The sequence below is a fragment of the Aspergillus tanneri genome (assembly GCF_003426965.1).
Source record: "Aspergillus tanneri strain NIH1004 chromosome Unknown AapTan_4_pilon_pilon_pilon, whole genome shotgun sequence".
NCBI lineage: Eukaryota > Fungi > Ascomycota > Eurotiomycetes > Eurotiales > Aspergillaceae > Aspergillus > Aspergillus tanneri.
In genome coordinates, this window is record NW_022984631.1 from 1,522,867 (window position 1) to 1,541,692 (window position 18,826).

The 18,826-nt window shown below is 49.3% G+C and overlaps 5 protein-coding genes across 5 annotated transcripts; all 5 read right to left on the minus strand.

Moving 5' to 3' along the window:
• Positions 1 to 52: 52 nt before the first annotated feature.
• Positions 53 to 1,699, minus strand: ATNIH1004_005715 (SEC14 family lipid-binding protein; the record flags this gene model as incomplete). Its single annotated transcript, XM_033570361.1, has 4 exons — positions 53 to 688; positions 760 to 1,140; positions 1,194 to 1,335; positions 1,458 to 1,699. 4 exons carry the CDS (start codon positions 1,697 to 1,699, stop codon positions 53 to 55), a joined length of 1,401 nt encoding a protein of 466 aa, XP_033426393.1.
• Positions 1,700 to 2,406: 707 nt separating this feature from the next.
• ATNIH1004_005716 (putative transcription factor (Snd1/p100)) lies at positions 2,407 to 5,360 on the minus strand (the record flags this gene model as incomplete). The annotated part of the gene is made up of 2 exons (XM_033570362.1): positions 2,407 to 4,926; positions 5,223 to 5,360. 2 exons carry the CDS (start codon positions 5,358 to 5,360, stop codon positions 2,407 to 2,409), a joined length of 2,658 nt encoding a protein of 885 aa, XP_033426394.1.
• A 489-nt stretch (positions 5,361 to 5,849) lies between these two features.
• On the minus strand, positions 5,850 to 6,841 carry sod1 (superoxide dismutase SOD1; the record flags this gene model as incomplete). The annotated part of the gene is made up of 5 exons (XM_033570363.1): positions 5,850 to 5,872; positions 5,931 to 6,027; positions 6,084 to 6,235; positions 6,292 to 6,471; positions 6,829 to 6,841. 5 exons carry the CDS (start codon positions 6,839 to 6,841, stop codon positions 5,850 to 5,852), a joined length of 465 nt encoding a protein of 154 aa, XP_033426395.1.
• A 1,118-nt stretch (positions 6,842 to 7,959) lies between these two features.
• On the minus strand, positions 7,960 to 9,314 carry TAL1 (sedoheptulose-7-phosphate:D-glyceraldehyde-3-phosphate transaldolase TAL1; the record flags this gene model as incomplete). The annotated part of the gene is made up of 7 exons (XM_033570364.1): positions 7,960 to 8,196; positions 8,269 to 8,652; positions 8,707 to 8,871; positions 8,932 to 9,050; positions 9,119 to 9,130; positions 9,201 to 9,219; positions 9,276 to 9,314. The coding sequence occupies 7 exons, from the start codon at positions 9,312 to 9,314 to the stop codon at positions 7,960 to 7,962; spliced, it is 975 nt and encodes a 324-aa protein (XP_033426396.1).
• A 901-nt stretch (positions 9,315 to 10,215) lies between these two features.
• On the minus strand, positions 10,216 to 18,173 carry ATNIH1004_005719 (Beige/BEACH domain protein; the record flags this gene model as incomplete). Its single annotated transcript, XM_033570365.1, has 10 exons — positions 10,216 to 10,245; positions 10,303 to 10,467; positions 10,534 to 10,623; positions 10,664 to 10,747; positions 10,810 to 11,115; positions 11,170 to 11,324; positions 11,397 to 15,183; positions 15,235 to 15,371; positions 15,426 to 15,596; positions 15,680 to 18,173. 10 exons carry the CDS (start codon positions 18,171 to 18,173, stop codon positions 10,216 to 10,218), a joined length of 7,419 nt encoding a protein of 2,472 aa, XP_033426397.1.
• Positions 18,174 to 18,826: the final 653 nt, after the last annotated feature.

The following is an 18,826-nucleotide window of genomic DNA, read 5'->3' on the forward strand; positions in this document are numbered from 1 at the left end:
ACAGAAAAAGGGACTCAGGGGGATTAAAAAAAAAAAAAAGGGATCCAAGGAACTAGGCAGTAACGGTCTGTGCAGGAGCGGTGGCCGCATCCCCATTAGCAACTCTTTCCGCGCCCACTTTTTCGTTCTCGGTGGTGATAGTGGTGGATGTGGCGGTGGTTTCGCCGTCCGTCGATCGATCGGTGTTGTTTTCTGCCGTGGTTTCTACAGCGGTGGTGGTTGTGCTGGTGCTGGTTGGGGTATCATCTGATTTGGGGGATTCTTGGTATTGAGGTGGATGGTCTTCTTGGGATGGGGAATCAAATGTCTTCGAAGACGACGACGACGGCGGGACAGGGATGGTCGACTTGCGACTCTGGCCGTTGAGTTTGCCAAGGATTTCGATGTGATCGCCCTTGAACAGGACAGGACCCTTGATGAAGCCAGGCTTGGATTCTCCCTCTGATGGAGGAGTTTCCAAAGGACGGAGGAGTTCGCGGGCGGGTTCGTCTAGATTGGGCATGTCGTTCCATTGCCAGTCGAGCTCACCGCCGTATTGCTTGGGGATGCTGGACACATCCATGAAGGAGGAGAGGGTTGGTTTGACCTCGGAGGCGGAGAGGATGAAGATCTTGGATGTGGTGACTGGGTCGAACCAGCGCTTGATCCAGCCCCAGACGGTCGGAAAGAAGGCCGGGGCACCGATGATCTGGAGTGATTGCGGTTGACAATTAGTTCCCCATTTTTGTTCCGTCTTCGCGGTGACGAGAAGCTACTTACAAAGATCCGATCTAATGTCTCCGGGTAATGGGCCGTTGCAAGAACACTGGCATCCTGCATATGTCCCTTCAGATTCCAGAATTGTTTCAAGCCGACACCGCTGACGTCCACAATGTTGGTCGAGGTCACGATGGGGGCCTCGGGGTTCGGCCGATCCAACTGCGAGCACATGGGCATGACGAAGCGGAGAAGGTTCTCGTAGAGAGCGAACAGTCGCAGCAGGCGCTGAGGCACCTTGGAGGATTGGTGTGAGTCCGCCGTCGCGGTCGAAGAGGTCATTGTCGAGTTGTATTCTGCCATGTTCTTGGTATGCAGGTGTCTGATTTCAAACACATAGATCGGGATACCACGGCGGTCCCGACGACCCGTCCATTGGGGATACTAAGTTGAGGGTCAGCTAACGATCCGAAAGGCACAAACACGTGGAAGCCCACCATCCTTCTCGCAGCTTCGTAGGAGTCTACGTCGATATTCTCGTATAACGACTCGATGGCATTCTCGTGACGCCATTCCTCAGTGTCCTTGAATTGACCCCATGCGCCATTTAGGTCGAACTTGCGCGCGCGGAGGTATCGCCTGGAAATGAATACAAATTAGCACCGCAACCCCTTGGTGTAGCTACTCCCTCTAGAGCCTGCACGCCCATCCCAGATGGTGGAGAGGGATAAGAAGAGTAATAAAATTAGTCACACACATACAGCATTGTCGCATCGTCATGGCTGGGCTTCCCCTTTTCATCCACCGACTTGTAGTACCCATTCTCCTCGCACAGTTTCTTAAACTCATGCAGAGTCTTTTCCTGCTCCTCCGTCAGATGGTTGGGATGGCCTTTCAACCAAGCTGTCCCGGCCGCCTGAGAAGCAGAAACAGCCGGATCGTTCTTGGGATCCGATTCGCTCCCAGCCTGACTGTGGTTGGATTTGGTCCGCCACAAAGGCATTTTCGACTAGGTATGCTACTCTAATGCGGAGAAAAAAAGGTCGCGAGTGGTCAGGAGAACACAGGAGAAAGAAGAGGGTAGGATAATTCCTAAGAGGAGCGGAGAGGCCGGTTAGACAGGCGGATTCTTTTTACTCCGTGGCGGAGTTGGTTTGCTCGATCGCGCCGAGGATCTCGAGGGGATAGAGTAAAAGAAAAAAAAAAGGCAGCAAGAGAGAGAAGAGCTATCCAAGCTATGCAACGCAACGAGTGGCTCAGCAACAAACAACCAGGTCGGAATGAACGACAGGGGGCAAACGAGCGCCGTCAAAGTAGGGGAATTGAGTCGATCGATGAAATCGCTAATTAGTTATGTGCATAACTTGCTGATGTCAGCAGATAGCACGAAAGTTAACTAGTTAACTATGCCCACCCGATTTACGTCAATTCATTTGCGATTATCAGGAGAAATGGCTCTTTGGTATTGTTCCTGCTCCAAGTAGAAAGATTCCAGATAGGAAAGAAACTGACAAAAAAAAAAAAAAAAAAAACAATATAAACAGGATTCATTATGTTAAAGGATCCCATCAAAAACCGGCAACTCATCCAAGAATACCCAAGATACGACAGCTTGTTGCCTGTGAGAATCGATGCAAATGAAAAGATATCTGTACAGATATTTCTAACCCTCTTCAGTGACTCAGTGAAGTCGACATATCCTACCCTCGTTTAATCTTCTGTCAGGTCGCCGTACTCCCACATGCCCCGTCGGTCCCGCTTGGCCTCATCTTCCTGGATACGCAGGTGTGAAAGCGTCTCAGAGGCCGCGCGCTCCCAGGCCTTCAGCTTCTTAGGTACCATGGCCAGGCCCTCCCGAACCACGTCGGCATTGATGCTGTGGTCCAGATTCTTCGACTCGGCGGGATCCATCAGGGTAACATGCATGGTCCCTTCCGTCGAAACGTAATCGACATTGGCGACCAATTCACGGTTGAATGTCTGCTCCTCGAGGAACTCAACCGCATCCTGCAGGTAGTCGGCAGACACAGGGAACTGCACCAGAGAAAGCACAGCGTCTGCAGCCTGTGGGCGGAGCTTCTGAACAGAGAACTGGGGCTGGGTCAAAGGTCGCAAGCGGGACCAGGGCAGAACCTCTGAGTTGCCAAAATCAATGTAGAGAACCTCCGCCTGCTGCTTTTCACGGTCATTGCGACGCACCTTAGCACGGTACCACTCATTGTCTTCGGTGAACTTGGCGGCCACGAATTCACCCGCCTTGGGTGGACCGGGCAGTGCGGTGTCGTTGGCCTTGTTCAAATGGAAGGAACGGAAGGCGTTCATCAATTCCGTCAGTGCAGAGGTACCGGTGCCGATCTGCTGAAGCTTGACGCGTGCGGTGGCGGGGTCAACGTAGGTGACCATCACGTCACGGTAGTCCTTGCGGCGGGATATGGCCTCAGTCTCAGTCCCGCTGTTGCCATCGACAGGTGTCTCTTCTTCCTCCGCTACATCATTGCTAGGATCCCAATCGTGCCACAGTCCCTTGCGAGACTCCTTGGCCTTTTGCTCCGCAGCGAAGTACTCCGTCGCATGTCCGGACTGCTCCGCGGAGTAGGGATGAACGGTAGCAAAGCCTTCTTCGAGCAGAACCTTGGTGAAGTTTTCCTTGTTCACGTACAGGGTGCCGATGAAACCACCCACCTTGTCGATGGTCTCAACGTCAATCTCGACATCACGCTGCATGCAGCGTTTGTTCGCCAAATCGTGGGCCTCCTGGCCAAAGGGTTCGGATGCTTCACTGGGGTTGCGAGCCGAACGGGGTGCGCGGATTCCGGACAGAACCAGAGTCAATTTGGCGTTCTCCCGCGGCACGAGAACCGTGAAACGTGATCCCGACTTCACGAAATCCACAATGGCGGGGACCCGCTTCTGACGCTGTAGGATAGAGACCTCCATCTTGGCTTTCTGAACACTTTCCGAGTAGTCCTGGTACTGCTTCACCTTTGGAGGCTTGGGAGACCACATTCCCCTACCCTCGTTCTGGGCGTCCGCCTCGGCAATCAACAACGAATCGTAGTCCGGAGACCGATCCTGGTCATCTTGACGGTGACGGATCACAGAAGCATAACCTGCCTCGATGAGAGCTAACGCAAGATTGGTATTGCCGTGGGTGACCGTGGCCACATCCCTTTCTTCGTATCCCTCGCTAGCCGGCTTCTTGCCGTTGATGGTAACCTTAACATGCTTGCCAATGACCTTCTTGCGCGCGAATTCCTTGGCATCGGCAGCAAACGGAGCTTGCTTAGGGTCGGACGGCTTTGGTTGTCGGATACTACTCAAACTGATCTTCTTTTCCTCGCCGGCCTTGTTACGGATAAACAGGGTATCAGCGTTCAGTACGCGGCTAACAATATAGTCCTGGTCCACGGTCCCGCCCGCAGGACCCTTTGGAGCGACAAGACCAGTGAACAGACCCTTCCTATCATCCTTAGCAACTTTCTCAGCCCGCCGGAAGACCGCCATATTGGCCCCAAGGAGAGGGGTGTGCAGATCGTGGCAGCGAGCCAGACCGGCTTCCAGAAGAAACTTGGCGATGTTGCCGTTGGGGTGCAGGACGGTTGCAATCAACTGGCCCTGGGGTGTAATGCCCAAGAGGGAAACCTGGACCTTGCGTTGTAGGATCCTCGATTCGACGAACTGTTGAGATTCATCTCCATATGGTTCGGCAGGCTGCTCCTTGCCATCTGGGCTCACCCGTTTGGCAGCCGGTGCCCGGACCCCAGCGACCGCAACCACCACCTGCAGATGTTCGTGCGGCGAAAGAAGCAGGCGGAGAACCAATCGGTCACCATTCAGCACCCGCTCCACAATGGCCTCAAGGTGCTTGTCCTTGTAGTCATCCACCAGGGATTTGGCGTCTGACAGTTCGTAGCTGGTCTCCGTGCGACCCTTTTCAGTTTCAGCCCACACACCCTTGTCTTCGGACTTGGCATGTTCCTCGAGCGCGCGGAGACGGCCGAGCAAGGTGGCAGTCTCCTCGGATTCATCACCCCGTTTACCGGCCTCCTCACGGACACGAACCCATCCTTCCTGAACGCATATTTCGGGCAAGGAGACTTCGAAGGTCGGAAGCTTGATTGTTCCATAGTCACGTTTAGCGCCGGTTGGGATGGTGTAGAGTACTTGGAACTGGATCACTTTTCCCACAAGCAGCTCTCGAAGAAATTCCCGAGATTGAAATCCGTACGGCTATGAAAGGTAGCGTAGTCAGCAAAATTGAAGTGTTGTACGTGTAACTGAATGTGTTGCATGTTGACAGAGGCAACGATTAGGGGCAGATCTTGGATACGAAGACTACATATAAAAAGGGGAAGGGGGCCAAATAAAAAGAAAAAAGAGAAGGGTAGGACGAAGAAGATAAAGACGAAGAGATCTGGAATCAGAGTAGTAGGGAGCTTGAGGCCATCTATGCGGACTAAGCCAGAATGGTAGAGAAAGACGAAGCAAGGGAGTAAAGACGTAAAATTGAAATAAAAATAACTCACTTCATCACCTTCTCGGCGTAATCTGGGAGCTGAGACGTATGCCAAACTAAGCGTGCGTTCCTGCCCCGGGTTGGTGATATGCGACAGCACGACTGTGTCGCCTGACAGGACAGATTTCACACGGGCTTCCAGAGGCATGCTGGAAAGTGACAGCGAAGTAACCAGTGAGGTAGAAGAAAGATTGACAATACTGGAGACACCAGTACAGCAGAGGAATAAAAGTAAAATCCTCTAAAGAAAAAGGAAAGATGCAGAGAAGGAATGCGGACGATCAATGGGGAAAAAGGAAGGAAGTTGTTCGAGTAGACTAGAAGCAACGTGGTTGGAAAGGGAGCTTGGGCCTGGGCGGTGACTCTACTACCCACTACGCAGTACTGTGTTCTACAATACACTCCCAATAGCACATCATGTCAACCAATTCATCACCAGTCTGATGATACATTCTCTAGTCCTGCTTTTTTTCCAGGGTCAAAATATTATCCTTGGGGTCCACTGGGACCTGTAACAATACACAATGACGGGCCTTCATATCAATTTAATTGTCCTGATGATTGATACCCATTGATTTTTATATGGTTTCTTCACAATTTTTGACCTAGCAGCTTAGATTGTCGCAATAATGTGCATTTACGCAGCAATGCCAATGACACCTGACTAAAGTCAATACCTCGAATGATTACATAACATACGGTTAAGGATCACACTTACCGCAGGCGGGACGACCACCAGCATTGCCAGTCTTCTTGGAATCCTCATGGCCACCACGACCAAGGTCATCGGTACCGGAGTGCACGACCAGAGTGCGCTACTCACTGTTAGCCTCTGAACTGTAGGACTGAAGGCCAGGGGGACAAAACTTACGCCCAGAACGCTCTCAGCGCCAATCAGCTTGATGAGCCTGTCCTGCTTAGAGCCGACGGCGTTGCCCTCAGCATCAGTCTTGAAGTTACCCAGGTCACCAACATGGCGCTCATCATCCTCAGGAGCACCGTGGGTCTTGTTGAAGGGGTTGACTAGTGTTTGTCAGCCTGGCGTTTCTTTCCAGAAATCCAGTGGGACCTGCACGTACAGTGAGGGCCAGCAGAGGTGCAGCCGTTGGTGTTGTCACCGAACTGGTGAACGTGGAAGGCACGCTCAGCGTTGGTGTCGTGGCCAGTTATGTTCCAGGAGATGGTGGTGGCTGAGTTCGCATCGGCCTGCTCGAAGGTGACGGTGCCGGAGACCTTGGAATCACCACGGAGGACAGCAACTACATTGTTTCAGTTAGATTTGCTACCATGCTCACTCATTCGACGAGGTCAGACATGATCAGGAGTTGCAGGAAAGCTTGGTCACGCCCAGGGAAAAGGCCGCCAAGCTCAAAAGGGCAAAAATAATACGTAGCCAGGAGAGCTACCAATCTCCCCCCCCTTTTCTAGTTCTACTGACTCGACCAGAGTCCGGGGTAGAAGTCCCATGATAGGCTGGGGAGGGGGGTTGGTTCACAAGGTGCTCAAATCTGCTCACTCGGGGTCCTCCCGGCCACGGTCGATCGTGGATCCCTTGTAGGAAGCACCAATAATAGGGTTGAACGCCATCAGATAATCGAAAGTGAAAAGGTACGTACCAGCCTTGACCATTTTGACGGATGAAGTAGACGATAATCCTTGTTTAATTTTGGATAAATGAGTCGATAGAGGGGAGATTGAGGTTGAGAGTCAAAAGAGATGGAAGTGGAGAGGGAGAGAGAGCGAGCGAGGGGTAATTAATTTCTACCTCCACCTCAGTAAGCACACAACTGCAGCGTATTCTCTGTACCGTGTAATTCGGCCTTGCAGGTTTCCTTTACTACCTAAGGTAAAAGAACAAGAGAGAAAAATACCCCACTTGGCGGGGTTGTCGTCGGGATGACGTTCTGCTTGTGTATTGGAACCACGTTAGCTTCTTCCGGCGATTCCTAAGCAATCGAGGTCCAGATCTTCCGTCATCCTCCTACTTACTTACCTGCTTGCTGATGATCCGGTTCGTTCTGATCCATGTATCTCACAAACACTGTGTAAGTGACTGATATATAGAGTATGGGGCGATGGATGTCAACGGAAACCATATCCTCCCCACCAGCACTCACCATGTGGGATGCACTGAATCTGCATGCCATACAGAACTACCTATTTTACCTACGGTAATGCAACGCTGACGTATGTATGTACATACATGCAACGGATACTTATATATTAGATCCTTCTTTTCCGTCAATTTTCTAGTTTTATGTGCTTGATATATGGAGTACATATCCGTCAACGGGTGGCCGCAGATTTGGTTATCGCTGGATGCCTCGGTTAACCCAATCGCTCGAGGACGTCGCGACTGAGGGATAACAAGCTAGAAACTTGATAGACTAACCAGCTCTCTTGCCTATGAGTCTCTGCCTTGTATGTACTCTCCCTACCAGGTATAGATACTTCGTACATACATACAATACAGTCCGTTCCCGATCACGGAATCATACCGTAGTTTCCGCCTGTCATCTCCGACCCTCGTATAACCGATTTCACCCACTTGAAATGCCATGTCTAGTGTACTATACCCTAGGTACGACTCGCGTGCTGTAGAGAAGATGCTAAAACAATCATAACTCAATTCGTGATTCATCTCTACTAAGCTAATATTTTATGGTTCACATCGCCAATTTTTACACATAGACAAGGGAAAGGGGACGAAACACGCAACCCATGCAAAAGTCAATCTCCCGCGCAATTTACGCCTGGATCTTCTGCTTCAAGAGGTCCTTGAGAGTCACGGCATCGGCCGCAAACTTGGAGATACCCTCCCGCAGCTTCTCCACGGCCATCGCCTCCTCGTTAAACTCGAAACGGAACAAGGCCTCGTCATTGATGAAGCTGCGCTTAGGGAGGTCCTGGGCAGCAGCACTGGCGGCGTCAAGCTTCTTAGGCACGGCGGCGGTCGAGTTGAATAGTTCCTCCAGGAGGTTGGGCTACAAGACACAGAAGAGGTTAGCAATCTTATAATGACAAAAGATACCCACAGTAGTGTCACAGAATCATACCGAGATTGTCAGGTAATCGCAGCCAGCCAATTCGGTGATTTCACCAGTGTTACGGAAGGAGGCACCCATGACAATGGTCTTGTAGCCATGCTTCTTATAGTAGTTGAAGATGCTCTCCACAGACTTGACACCGGGGTCCTCCTGCGCAGTGTAGTCCCTCTTATGGGCGGCCTTGTACCAGTCAAGTATACGGCCAACGAAGGGGGAGATAAGGAAGGCACCGGCCTCGGCGGCAGCGATGGCTTGGACAGTCGAGAACATGAGGGTAAGGTTGCAGTTGATTCCGTGCTGGCTCTGGAGGATCTCAGCAGCCTTAATACCCTCCCAGGTGGAGGCAATCTTGATCAGAATGCGGTCCTTGGAGATACCGTTCTCCTCGTACAACTGCGCGGGTCAGTTAGATGACTTGCAGTATCGGATAGCCGGAGAATACAGTACCTTAATGATGCGGAGGGCCTTGTTAACGGAGGCCTGAGTGTCGAAAGAGAAGCGGGCATCGACTTCGGTAGAAACCTTGCCAGGGATGATCTTGAGGATTTCCTTGCCGAACTCAACCAGGAGACGGTCAAGGGTGGCGTCGACCTGCTCATCGACAGTGGTGCCCTATTTGGAGTGTTAATACCGGTTGTCATATTTCTCATCAAAAAAAAAAAAGGTCCCCACCTGTTTCTTGCCGTACGCAACGGCAGTATCAATAAGTGCAGCATACTCGGGCTTCTTGGAGGCCGCGAGGATCAAGGAAGGGTTGGTGGTGGCATCCTGAGGCTTGTACTTGCCGATCGCTACGAGACAGATTAGGACGCCAATCTCCAGACAGAATTATAGTATGGTAGGGAGGAGGAATACATACTGGCAAAGTCACCTGTAAAAAGATTGATTGTCAATCTAGACGTCCGTTTGGGGAGATCGGACGAGTGGCGAATGAGACTTACCAGAGTCGCAAACCACAACCTACAAAATATGATCAGTAACGAGTTGATGCAACTTCCGGGGGATCTGGAACTTACAGTGCCAGTGGCTTTGAGCTGTTCAAGAGAAGTAGACATGATGTAGTAACAAGGGTGGTATCACTGATTGATTTCAACGAAGTACAGCAATGTGAGATGGGAAATGGAGGATGGGCAGCAACGGAGATAGAAGATGGAAGAAAAGAGGATTTGGATGCGGAGACGGAAAGAATAATAAGGGACAAGGTGGCGATGGAAAACGACACCATGAGCAGCGCGGGAGGAGGGGTTCCGGCAGGTGGGATGGTGGGGCTGCTATGACGCTATACAGCCATTCTCTTGCTGACTCCCCTTCTCTCTCGCCCCATGGTCGTCCCCAACAAGACCTCTGCAGGCTTCTACTGCATTCTGATTGATTCAATGTCACTGCTTCCTCCCAAGTTGCACCAGGTTCACGTCTCATCCCCCCCTGGGCGACCGTGGTTCTGTCGGTGCATTGTGCTCCGACACCGTATGGCAATGGTCCACTTGGCCACCAACTAATCACGTTCCACTTCCGAACAAGGTCTATTTTTTTTCACCGGCGAGTAACAGTACGGCCATACAATGATCTTCATTTTTGGATTTTATGATAATAATATTCCTGAATGATCAATCCTCCCATCAATTGGGACTCTTCTTCCCCTGGGACCTTTCCTGTACGGGACGTTCTAACATACCAATTGATTCTCATCGATGAATGCAGCATACAACTGGGGCAAAAATAAAAATAAAAAAGCCAGAGGATCAAGGCAGAGAAGAATGTAGATAGAGGTAAAAGTGAAAAAAAAATCAGTGTCTGGTGTACTTTTATAACTTTTTCTCATCAGTCATACAATTAATTCGCGATATCCCAAGAGATCATCATTTGTCTCTTCCCTCCCCTTCTTTCTTGCTAATCTTCTTCCTCTTTATGCTTTTGTATCTCTATTGCCACTCACCATGTGATAATTCCGGTCATTCAACGCCGTTGGACACAGCTCCATTCATACTATATAGTTTAGTTAGCTTTGACCCAATGGCACTTGATTTACCATAGAATACTCACCACTCGGCCGGCTTCGTCTCCGGTATAAACGATTTGTGGCAGGGCCAGAATGCAACTGATCCCAGCAGGAATATTGGCACCGTTATCGCGACTATTGTCGATGTGATGAAGCTGTCGGATCAATTCTAGTTCAAACCGTCCGCCGTTGATTATTTTGCTCCAGATCTGCAAAGCAGTCAGCCTTCGATATACAGCCAGAATACAGCAAGAATAGTCAAACTCGGCACTTACATTAACGACCCCTCTCCGGTGGCCCGTGAAGAGTAGCTCTCGCTCCTGCCATTCATTGTCGACCCCGTCGTAGAAGGCACAGGACATGATCTGATCGTCAGCTGACTCACAAATGTTTTGTTCTAGCAACGGGGTCCCATTGAGAGTGTAAAGGCTGACGCGATGCCCTCGGCACACCAGAATCTCCCCCCGTCACGTCATTTACTCGCGCACACTGTATTCTCCATGTCAGCCTAAAGAGGTCTTACCCATGTTGATGTATCTGGCGAGGCTTACATCGACTGGACCTCTGCATGGAAGCTCCCGCACAAAACATTGGCGGTTCAGGTCCCAAAGCATAACCTGACCGTCCGTTGAGGCGGAAAGAAGGGTGCTGAATGACCGCGAGACCGCGAGCACTGTTACTGGAGAGCGGTGCCCAAACAGAGATCCTGCTGGCTGCAGGTCTACGGACTTGCCATTTGAAGTAAAAGTCCATGTCGAAACTGTGCAATCTGTTCCTGAAGTGACCAATGTCCGAGAGTCGGCAAAAATGGCACAGGATAATTGGCCAATATGAAGGTGTTCAAGGTGGCCCAAAAGCTACAAATGTAAGCCACTGTGCTAACGAGGGGGAGATGTTAAGGCAGTCTGTACCTTCCGGCTGTCCGCAGAGTAGAACCTCACACTACCGTCGAAAAATCCCCATTCCATGTACTTGTCATAATTTGGTGGAATATTTAGTCTCAGAGGAGCAGCGCATAGCAGACGATCGTGTTTCATTGACAGCGAAGACACTCGCTCTCCGATATCTATCAAAGTAATTAATATCTATACATCAGGCTTACAATAAAGGCACTAAAAAGACAATGGGAAGGGCTCACCAAGAAGTGAGAGGGGAAGCTGGGTAAGTGATTCTGCGAGTCGATCTAGTCGTGAAGGCTTGTGCCGCAAGTCTTCCCTTTGGGGATGTGACCGATTGAAGATCTGATGTGGTGTTTGTCCAAAATTGTGAATGATGCCAATCGTGGCTAGTCGCTCGACAGGGTCGTCGATGGTATCAACATCCTTGGCACCCTGATACGAGAGATGATGGAAAACGTTTACGGCTTCAACAGCAGCCTCGCCTTTTTGTTTGCAACCGAACACTAAATCGATCCAGTGATGCAAATTCTGTGTCACATAAGGGCTTTCCAGAGCCTCACGATGTTTGGCAATGAAGATCTTCGGATCACACTTAGCCCACGGCGGTAACTCCACAGAATCAATAGCAGTCGTCATATTCTGCAAGAAACCAAAGTCATACTTGTTTGAGTTGACAAGAAATTCTGGAAGGTAGAAAAATTCGGGAATCAATTCCCTTACGTCCGACATATTCCTCCGAGAGGCGGATTCCCATGCTTTTCCAATAGAGTAAAAGAGGCGATCCGCATGGTCAAATGTACCCCCCTGGAGAAGCAGATATGACTTGACAAATGGTTGAAGACGTATGAGGTATGAGCTCACAATCATCGCCGAGGAATAGTGTGTGCCATAATGGAATGGTGGAGCGTCATCAGCCCCCATTTCTGCAAAAGCTTTGTATCGTTCTCTGAATTCGGCCTCTCGTTCTGGCGTCTGACAGCCCATGGGCTTGGAGAGGTCACGGAAAGTCAATGGATTAGTCAAATCTAGCTCCTCACTTGTATAATCGGCGAGTACCCAAGGGAAAACAGGGTACTGAGTCAAGTCATTAAATGTTCTTCCAGCGAGGGTGTTGATTAACATCAAGTAATGGAAATTTGAAATCTCTCCCTTAATCCATTTGCGGGTTGCTGGGTGGACTGGTGAATGGCCAAAGACACTGGCAACCTTTGATCCAAGAGACTGCGGCGCATCTTCCTGGCTTCGAAGAGTCTCAAACCTCCAAACATCCTCTGGGCGGGAGTGGCCGACGCTTCCTGTCACTTGGGGAGCTTTGGTAGCAAGCTGATTACATAGAATGTCTCGGGCTCTCGATGAAATAAGGGTAAACAGGTAGCTGGTACCATCCGTGAAGAAAATCTCAAGGGCCACATCGCGGAAAAGAAACCGTCTTTTGGAAACGCTGATGAGATCTGACCATTTCCAACTCCTGGTTTCATGCTCCTGAGGCTTCCGTTCATTCGACTCCCTGCCAGTGATCATCCCTACGTAAGGATCGCGCTCCTCAGCAGGGGCTTGCCAAACATTCACAATTTCACCATCAAGTCGCTGGAAGAAGTTGTCCAGAATGTAGATGTTGTCTTTGCCAAGAATTAACAGGCCTTCACACGCCTCTAACCCAATGATACGAGACATATTGCATACACTATCAACCTGGTCTCCCCGGTGCAAACTTCTCATAACTTTTCTATTTTTGTCTTCATAGTCTTCAAGGTCAGCTTTTGGGTCATCGATCATTTCAAAACTTTCTTCAAGCACACTCCTACTGTCAGGACTGATGCCTTGAGTATTGTCCTCAGATTGATCCGCGGGTAGAGTAGGAGCTAGACCGGGACCGTCACCATTGGATGCAACCTGCGATCCCATATCGATCTTGATCACTGGCGGCTCCGATGCTTTGCGTTTTGGTTGATAATCCTGCCGTTCCCCCGAGTCATCTGGTACGATTCGAAGACGCATACGGCTTCGACCTTCTGTCTGGTCGAGACGCCATTTTCGTTCCTTGTTGTCGGCTAGGATACCGCCGAAACGACGTAGGTCCAGTACCAAGTGAAACAATGCTGCCCACATGAACGCCGAATTATCTTGCTGATCCTGCAGAGCTCGCTGGTATTTCAGAAACTCCGACGTTGATATATTCGATATCCAATGAGGCAGTGTAGCCTCATACTTGCGTATCACTTCTTCACTGGATTTCTCTTTCTCACTCCACTCTTTTAATATTTCCTGGCGTTTATAATGACGAGTACGCACTGAATTTTCGATGTTGATATTCTCCTCTTGAACGAATGTCCCCCAGTGTTTGGCTAAAATCCCCAAAAAAAGGGTGTTGAGATCATCCTCTTGGTCGTCAATCCACTGTAAGAAAGCAGTATCTTCCATACCAGCGAGAGCCTCAAAACCGCCAGAAAGTCGATTCTGTAGGGGGGTGCTCGCGTGACTTAGAATGGTAGACATCTCAACCGGCTTTTGCACCAACATAATACGGAAAAGACTAGCTGCAGCCAGGCGTACGCCTTCGTTCTTGTCAACCAACTTTGTATATAGAAGATAACATAGCAGCTTCAAATAATCCGGTTGAGTTTCTCCTGCAGAAAGAAGTACCGCTTGCCAGTAAGACAAACGCCCCAAGAAAGAGAGAGCTGCAGTATCTTCAATTTCCGATAGTTTGAGTAGGACGACGCGGAAAACAGTAGACCGGATAGTCGCAATCGTTTGGCTGCAAAGTCTGATGCTCTTCAAACGCGAGATATCAGGCCGTTGGAGGTATTCCAAAATGGCCCCCGCGAATTCTAGAGTAGCTGTAGCACCATCAACAAACCATCCCTCATACACTGCTTCTCCTAAATATGTTAATAACCTCCCCAGGTTGGTCAAAACCCTTGGTTCCGACAATAGCTCAACTTTAGAAAATATGATGTCCTGCAATGTGGACAGTAAGGACTTTAGTATCCAGGAATTGAAGTGTGCTTGATGCTCTGGAAACCCAGGTGGGATCTTGAGATAAAGCCCAAGGCCGGAAAACTCCTTTCTCTCAAGCAATTGTTCAGAGAAAGCAGAAATGACTAGGGTGAGAATAGCTACAATTAAGGGATGGTCGGTAATTCCGCTGTTCTCTTCACACTGGAAAGTGAAAGCATGATGTATGCGTGCAGCTGATGGTGAGATCTTTGATCGGTCGGACGAGACGAGGATAAACGATGACCCACGTCTCAGTTGTCCTCCATTTTCATCATAAGTCTCTGGCTGCTCAACTGTTGTAGTTCTCACCTCTGTTGTCCTTCGCGAGCGTGGGCGGGCCACTAAACTGGGGCCATCAAAATCCGGGCCACCAATACGATGTCGAGAACTAATTTCATCATCCGCACTCACAATATCAGAGCCCACTACAACTGGGTAAAGAACAGAAAGAAGGCCTTGAACGTAATCCGGCCGCATCGTAAATTCGCGAATATTTTCCGACCTCAGTTGCATTCCAGCAAGAAACTCAATCACAGTGGCTAAGAGAGATGTTCCTTCATTGGCCGTCCTTAGAGGGACAACGGAGGACATGAGTGGCCTAGGGCTCTGCAAGTAGCCCCTAAGAGAGTTGGGATTCTGCGTCCCGGAATCTGAGAGTCCATCAGTCAGGACGGATTCTTTTAGTCCACTCTGTATCATCTCGGCAATGATAAGAAACATTTCAGGAAAGACAACCTGAGTCTGGCTGCCCGAGTAAAGCATCTCAGACAAAGCTAGTTGATCAAAACGCTTATCGCCATCTGTCTTGCCAATATCTAGCCCCAGGAGAACTGAAAAGCAAACTGGCCACAACGCAGGGATATTCCACCATCTTTTCAGACAGCTGCGCATTATACTATAGCCCCCAGTTTTCTCTGCAAACTTATTGCTATAACTTGTGCCGTGGATCACTATTAAACGGGCCATTATTTTAGTGGCAAGAACAACAATTTCAGGTTCATCCTCGCACATGAGGTATAAAAGCCACTATAGAAAGTCAGGATTAGCACACAAAATACATTATCTTTTCGAACGAACCTTGTTTGTTACAGCTCTGGCGAATTTCTTGATTGGCCCGTGGTCGTGTGTATTGCAGAGGAGAGAACAGTACATGCGAAACATCTCTGTTCCTACCACAATGGTTGAGACATAGTTGTTATGCCCAACAGAAATTTCTGTTTGTCGTGGGCCAGAGTTGAAGCGTATGCTTTTCTTTTTTTGCAGCCTACTTGGTTCTTTGGGCTTATGAATGGCATATGTAATGAATAAGGCTAGAGAGCGAAGCAAGTCTGCTGTCAAACAACTCTCCATTAAAGACCCAAAAGCAGCAGTAAAAAGCTGTAGGGCTTCCGATGTAAATTCCTCGCCCTTTAGGGCCTCGAGCAGTTTTTTACTCACACCTGTTACTCATCAGTCGACGGGAATTATTGGAGGGGAAAAAAAAAGAAAGAAAAAAAAGCCAAGTTGGATGAGGAATGCTTACGCATGCGAGCGAGACGCTTTGAATTGGATCGACGAAATTGGCTTTCGCTAGCAAATATACAGAACTGAGAATAGTATAATTCGATGAGAGGGAGACTCCCAGATCGCCACACTTCCAAGTCCACAAGCAAAACTCTGTAGGCTAATGGATTTGTGATTATCGAGCGATTGGGCTGCTCGAAATCGTAGCCTACGAATTTTAGGGTCAACCGAAGAAGTTCAAGAGCCAGCGCAGATCGCTCCTCGTAGGTAGAGCAGACGTTGGGCGTCCTGGAGTTCGTAACATGACCTCCAAATGGTAGCCCAAGCTTTTCCCGCAACAATGCCGAAAGGATCCCGTAGCCATTTTCTTTTTCCATTGCTTCACTGTTTCGCCAACTGTCTTGCACAGCTTCGTACAGTGCTTCTACTGCCAAAACCAGGGTCTCCGCAGTCTTAGCGGAGTGAATCAAACTCAACTGGACCGCTGTGCAACCGCCAATGCGCCAGCTCGCATCCTCCAAAGAGTGAGGCACTGAGACCACAGGATCTCCGGTTAAAATACCGATCCCATGCGATTGGGTCAAGGCATCATTGATAGCAGGAGTTGCACCATTGACTGCCACTGCATTTGCGCCCATTTTTGTGAGCTGGTGTAGATTTTTGGCAGCTTGCTTCGAAAGACACTTAATAAGCTGTGATTCATCAATGTTATTGCCATCATCATCGTCTAGTACAGCCAGAGGAGAGACATTAAGCAGTATCGATCCTTCGCGAACAAGTGTGCTTGCTTTGCGCCTGACGGCAGTAACAATATCGGATTCTTCTTCTTTTCCGGGATGTAGATGCTCGTTACGAAGGTTGAGTGCCGCGGAAGCTTTGTAGGTTTGAAAAGAACCCAAGCAGTCTTGGTAGTTTCCATAATACCGAGGACCAAGGTTATAGAAGACCGAAATCAAGTCATCGCTATACGCTTCTCCAAAAAGTATAGCATTCGCTAGAGACCATCGCAGGGAGGACACTCCCTTTCCGAGCTTCATCGCCAGGTCCTGAGGAGTGCCGTAAAACGCTTGAATACGTGGACCCCGGTTGGATGTGTTGACAGCAGGCAAGGAAGGGTACTCGATCCTCAGCTGCTCTACAAATTCGCCATCTATGAAGATGGAAGCACGCGAATATGATGGTGGTCTTGGCCTTTTGTGAACCACGCAAATATGGTACCATCGGTTTGGTTCGAAAGCAATAGACTTGAATCGAACACTAGGACGGGAGCCTTGTATTGATGTCTGCAATATGAAGTTGCGGGTATCCTTCTCTAAGTACGCAAGTACAAAGCAGGTTTGGCTAGCATCAAATGCACCAAAAAGCGTCGTGTGTGTCGTCGGGTCAAATTGATCGAAGCGTGCCCATACTGCAAGTGTGTAGCCAAAAGAGGTTGTAGGAGGGAATGAGCGCCCCAAGGTTGAGAACTCCAAGGAACAGAAACCATGCTGGGACATATCGAATTGTATTGACGGAGGCTCTTTCGAACTCTTCAGAGCACTGACAAGGAATCTTAACGCTTTGGGACAACTATGTGCCTTCTGGTAAAGGGACACCGCATCGTCTAAGTTGCTTATACCTTTGGAACAAAGCAGGCTAGCAAGCCCCTGATAAAGTAACCTCTCAGACTCCGGGTATCCATCGTTGAACAGGATCGGCAGAATCAAAGATAAAACCCCAGTGGCATGCAAAATTGTAGTGTTCCTCTGAGACTGTGACGCAAGCTGATAGAGGCACGATGGTAGAGCTTGCCTCTGTATTCGGTGCTTTGAAGTGGATGAAGACGACTGTATCAACCATACCCGGACTAAAGGACCTAGAAACTCCGGCACTTCAACAGTCTCAGAAGTTCCTACACATCGATCGACTTCCGCTCTAATATCATCATGAGATACTTCGTTGGCTGTTTCAAATTTCGTACTCAGGACTGTGAATATACGGGCAACTGCTTCCTGGCAGAGGACTGCTGCAAAAATGCCACCGTAGAACTGTTCCGTATCGCCTTGAATGATGTCTACTTTTCTGGCCAGAGTCAAGAAAGACTCTTCCAAAACCAATTCCCCTCCTCCTACAATCCGATTTGCAAAATATCGTTTGTTTCCAAAATGCTCTTTTAAAGCTTCAGCCAAGACAGCCAGCGCATCTTTGTGGAGTATCAACAGGAATTTTCTTTCTTCCGTCGATGATCCATGGGGGTCATAGCATTCAGAAATCCTTCTAAGGAGATCCAATATAGTTTGGAAGCCATGTAAGTGACGAAAGCTCTCTTTGGCCTCTCCGGGATGGTCGTTATCGATAAATGTGTGGCGAAGGCGCAGCAAACATTCCGTTGCAGTGATCGCAAGTTGTGTATCTATTACATATCCACCACATATAGCCTTTAGCTCCTCAAGAACTGGGGTTAACTCAGCGGCCGGCCGTTGAGATGATATGGACAGGGATGAAGGGTCAAAAGAGGTTGTGGCTTGGTTCATTGCGCCGCCAACACTTAACCCCGACTACCTATCTGATGGTCGAGGACCACCAGACACCATGAACCTGCACTTAGCGTGAGAATGAAGGCGGTCTGCATTGGTATGTCGTTTGTTGGGAACTAGCGGCCTTATCCACACAACTGCCTGGCATTGACACAGTCGGAACTGGAAGGGGGGAAGAAAAAAAGGGCTTTGTTGGTCAGAAGGTCAGCAATTGCACGAGCATAGGGATAGTGGAACGTCAAGGTTCTGGAATTCGTCGCTGAGAAACAGGAGCATTCCTGGTGTAGGGTAAGTAAGTGCTTACCTACCTCAAAAAAGCCCAGAATGTGAATGTGAACGTGATGGATTAATCCCACGTCAACGTCACTTGAGGCTGTACCTAAGCGGGGGAACCAGATTACCCGTCGAGTTCTAGCACAAGAAGCCACGATTATCAGGTGACAAAGAGGGCAATTCCACCGACTCGACGATCATTGGTCAAAAAGTAATATCGATAAGCTCTTATCTAACATTTGGGTAACCTCTCGTATCGTTCGAGGACTGTATTTGCCTCCGTACAATACCATACGGAATCCACCTAAAAGTCAGCCGAACATCGGACCAAGATAGCACGCGACGACTTGGGTTTGCCTAGGCACTGCCTACCACCT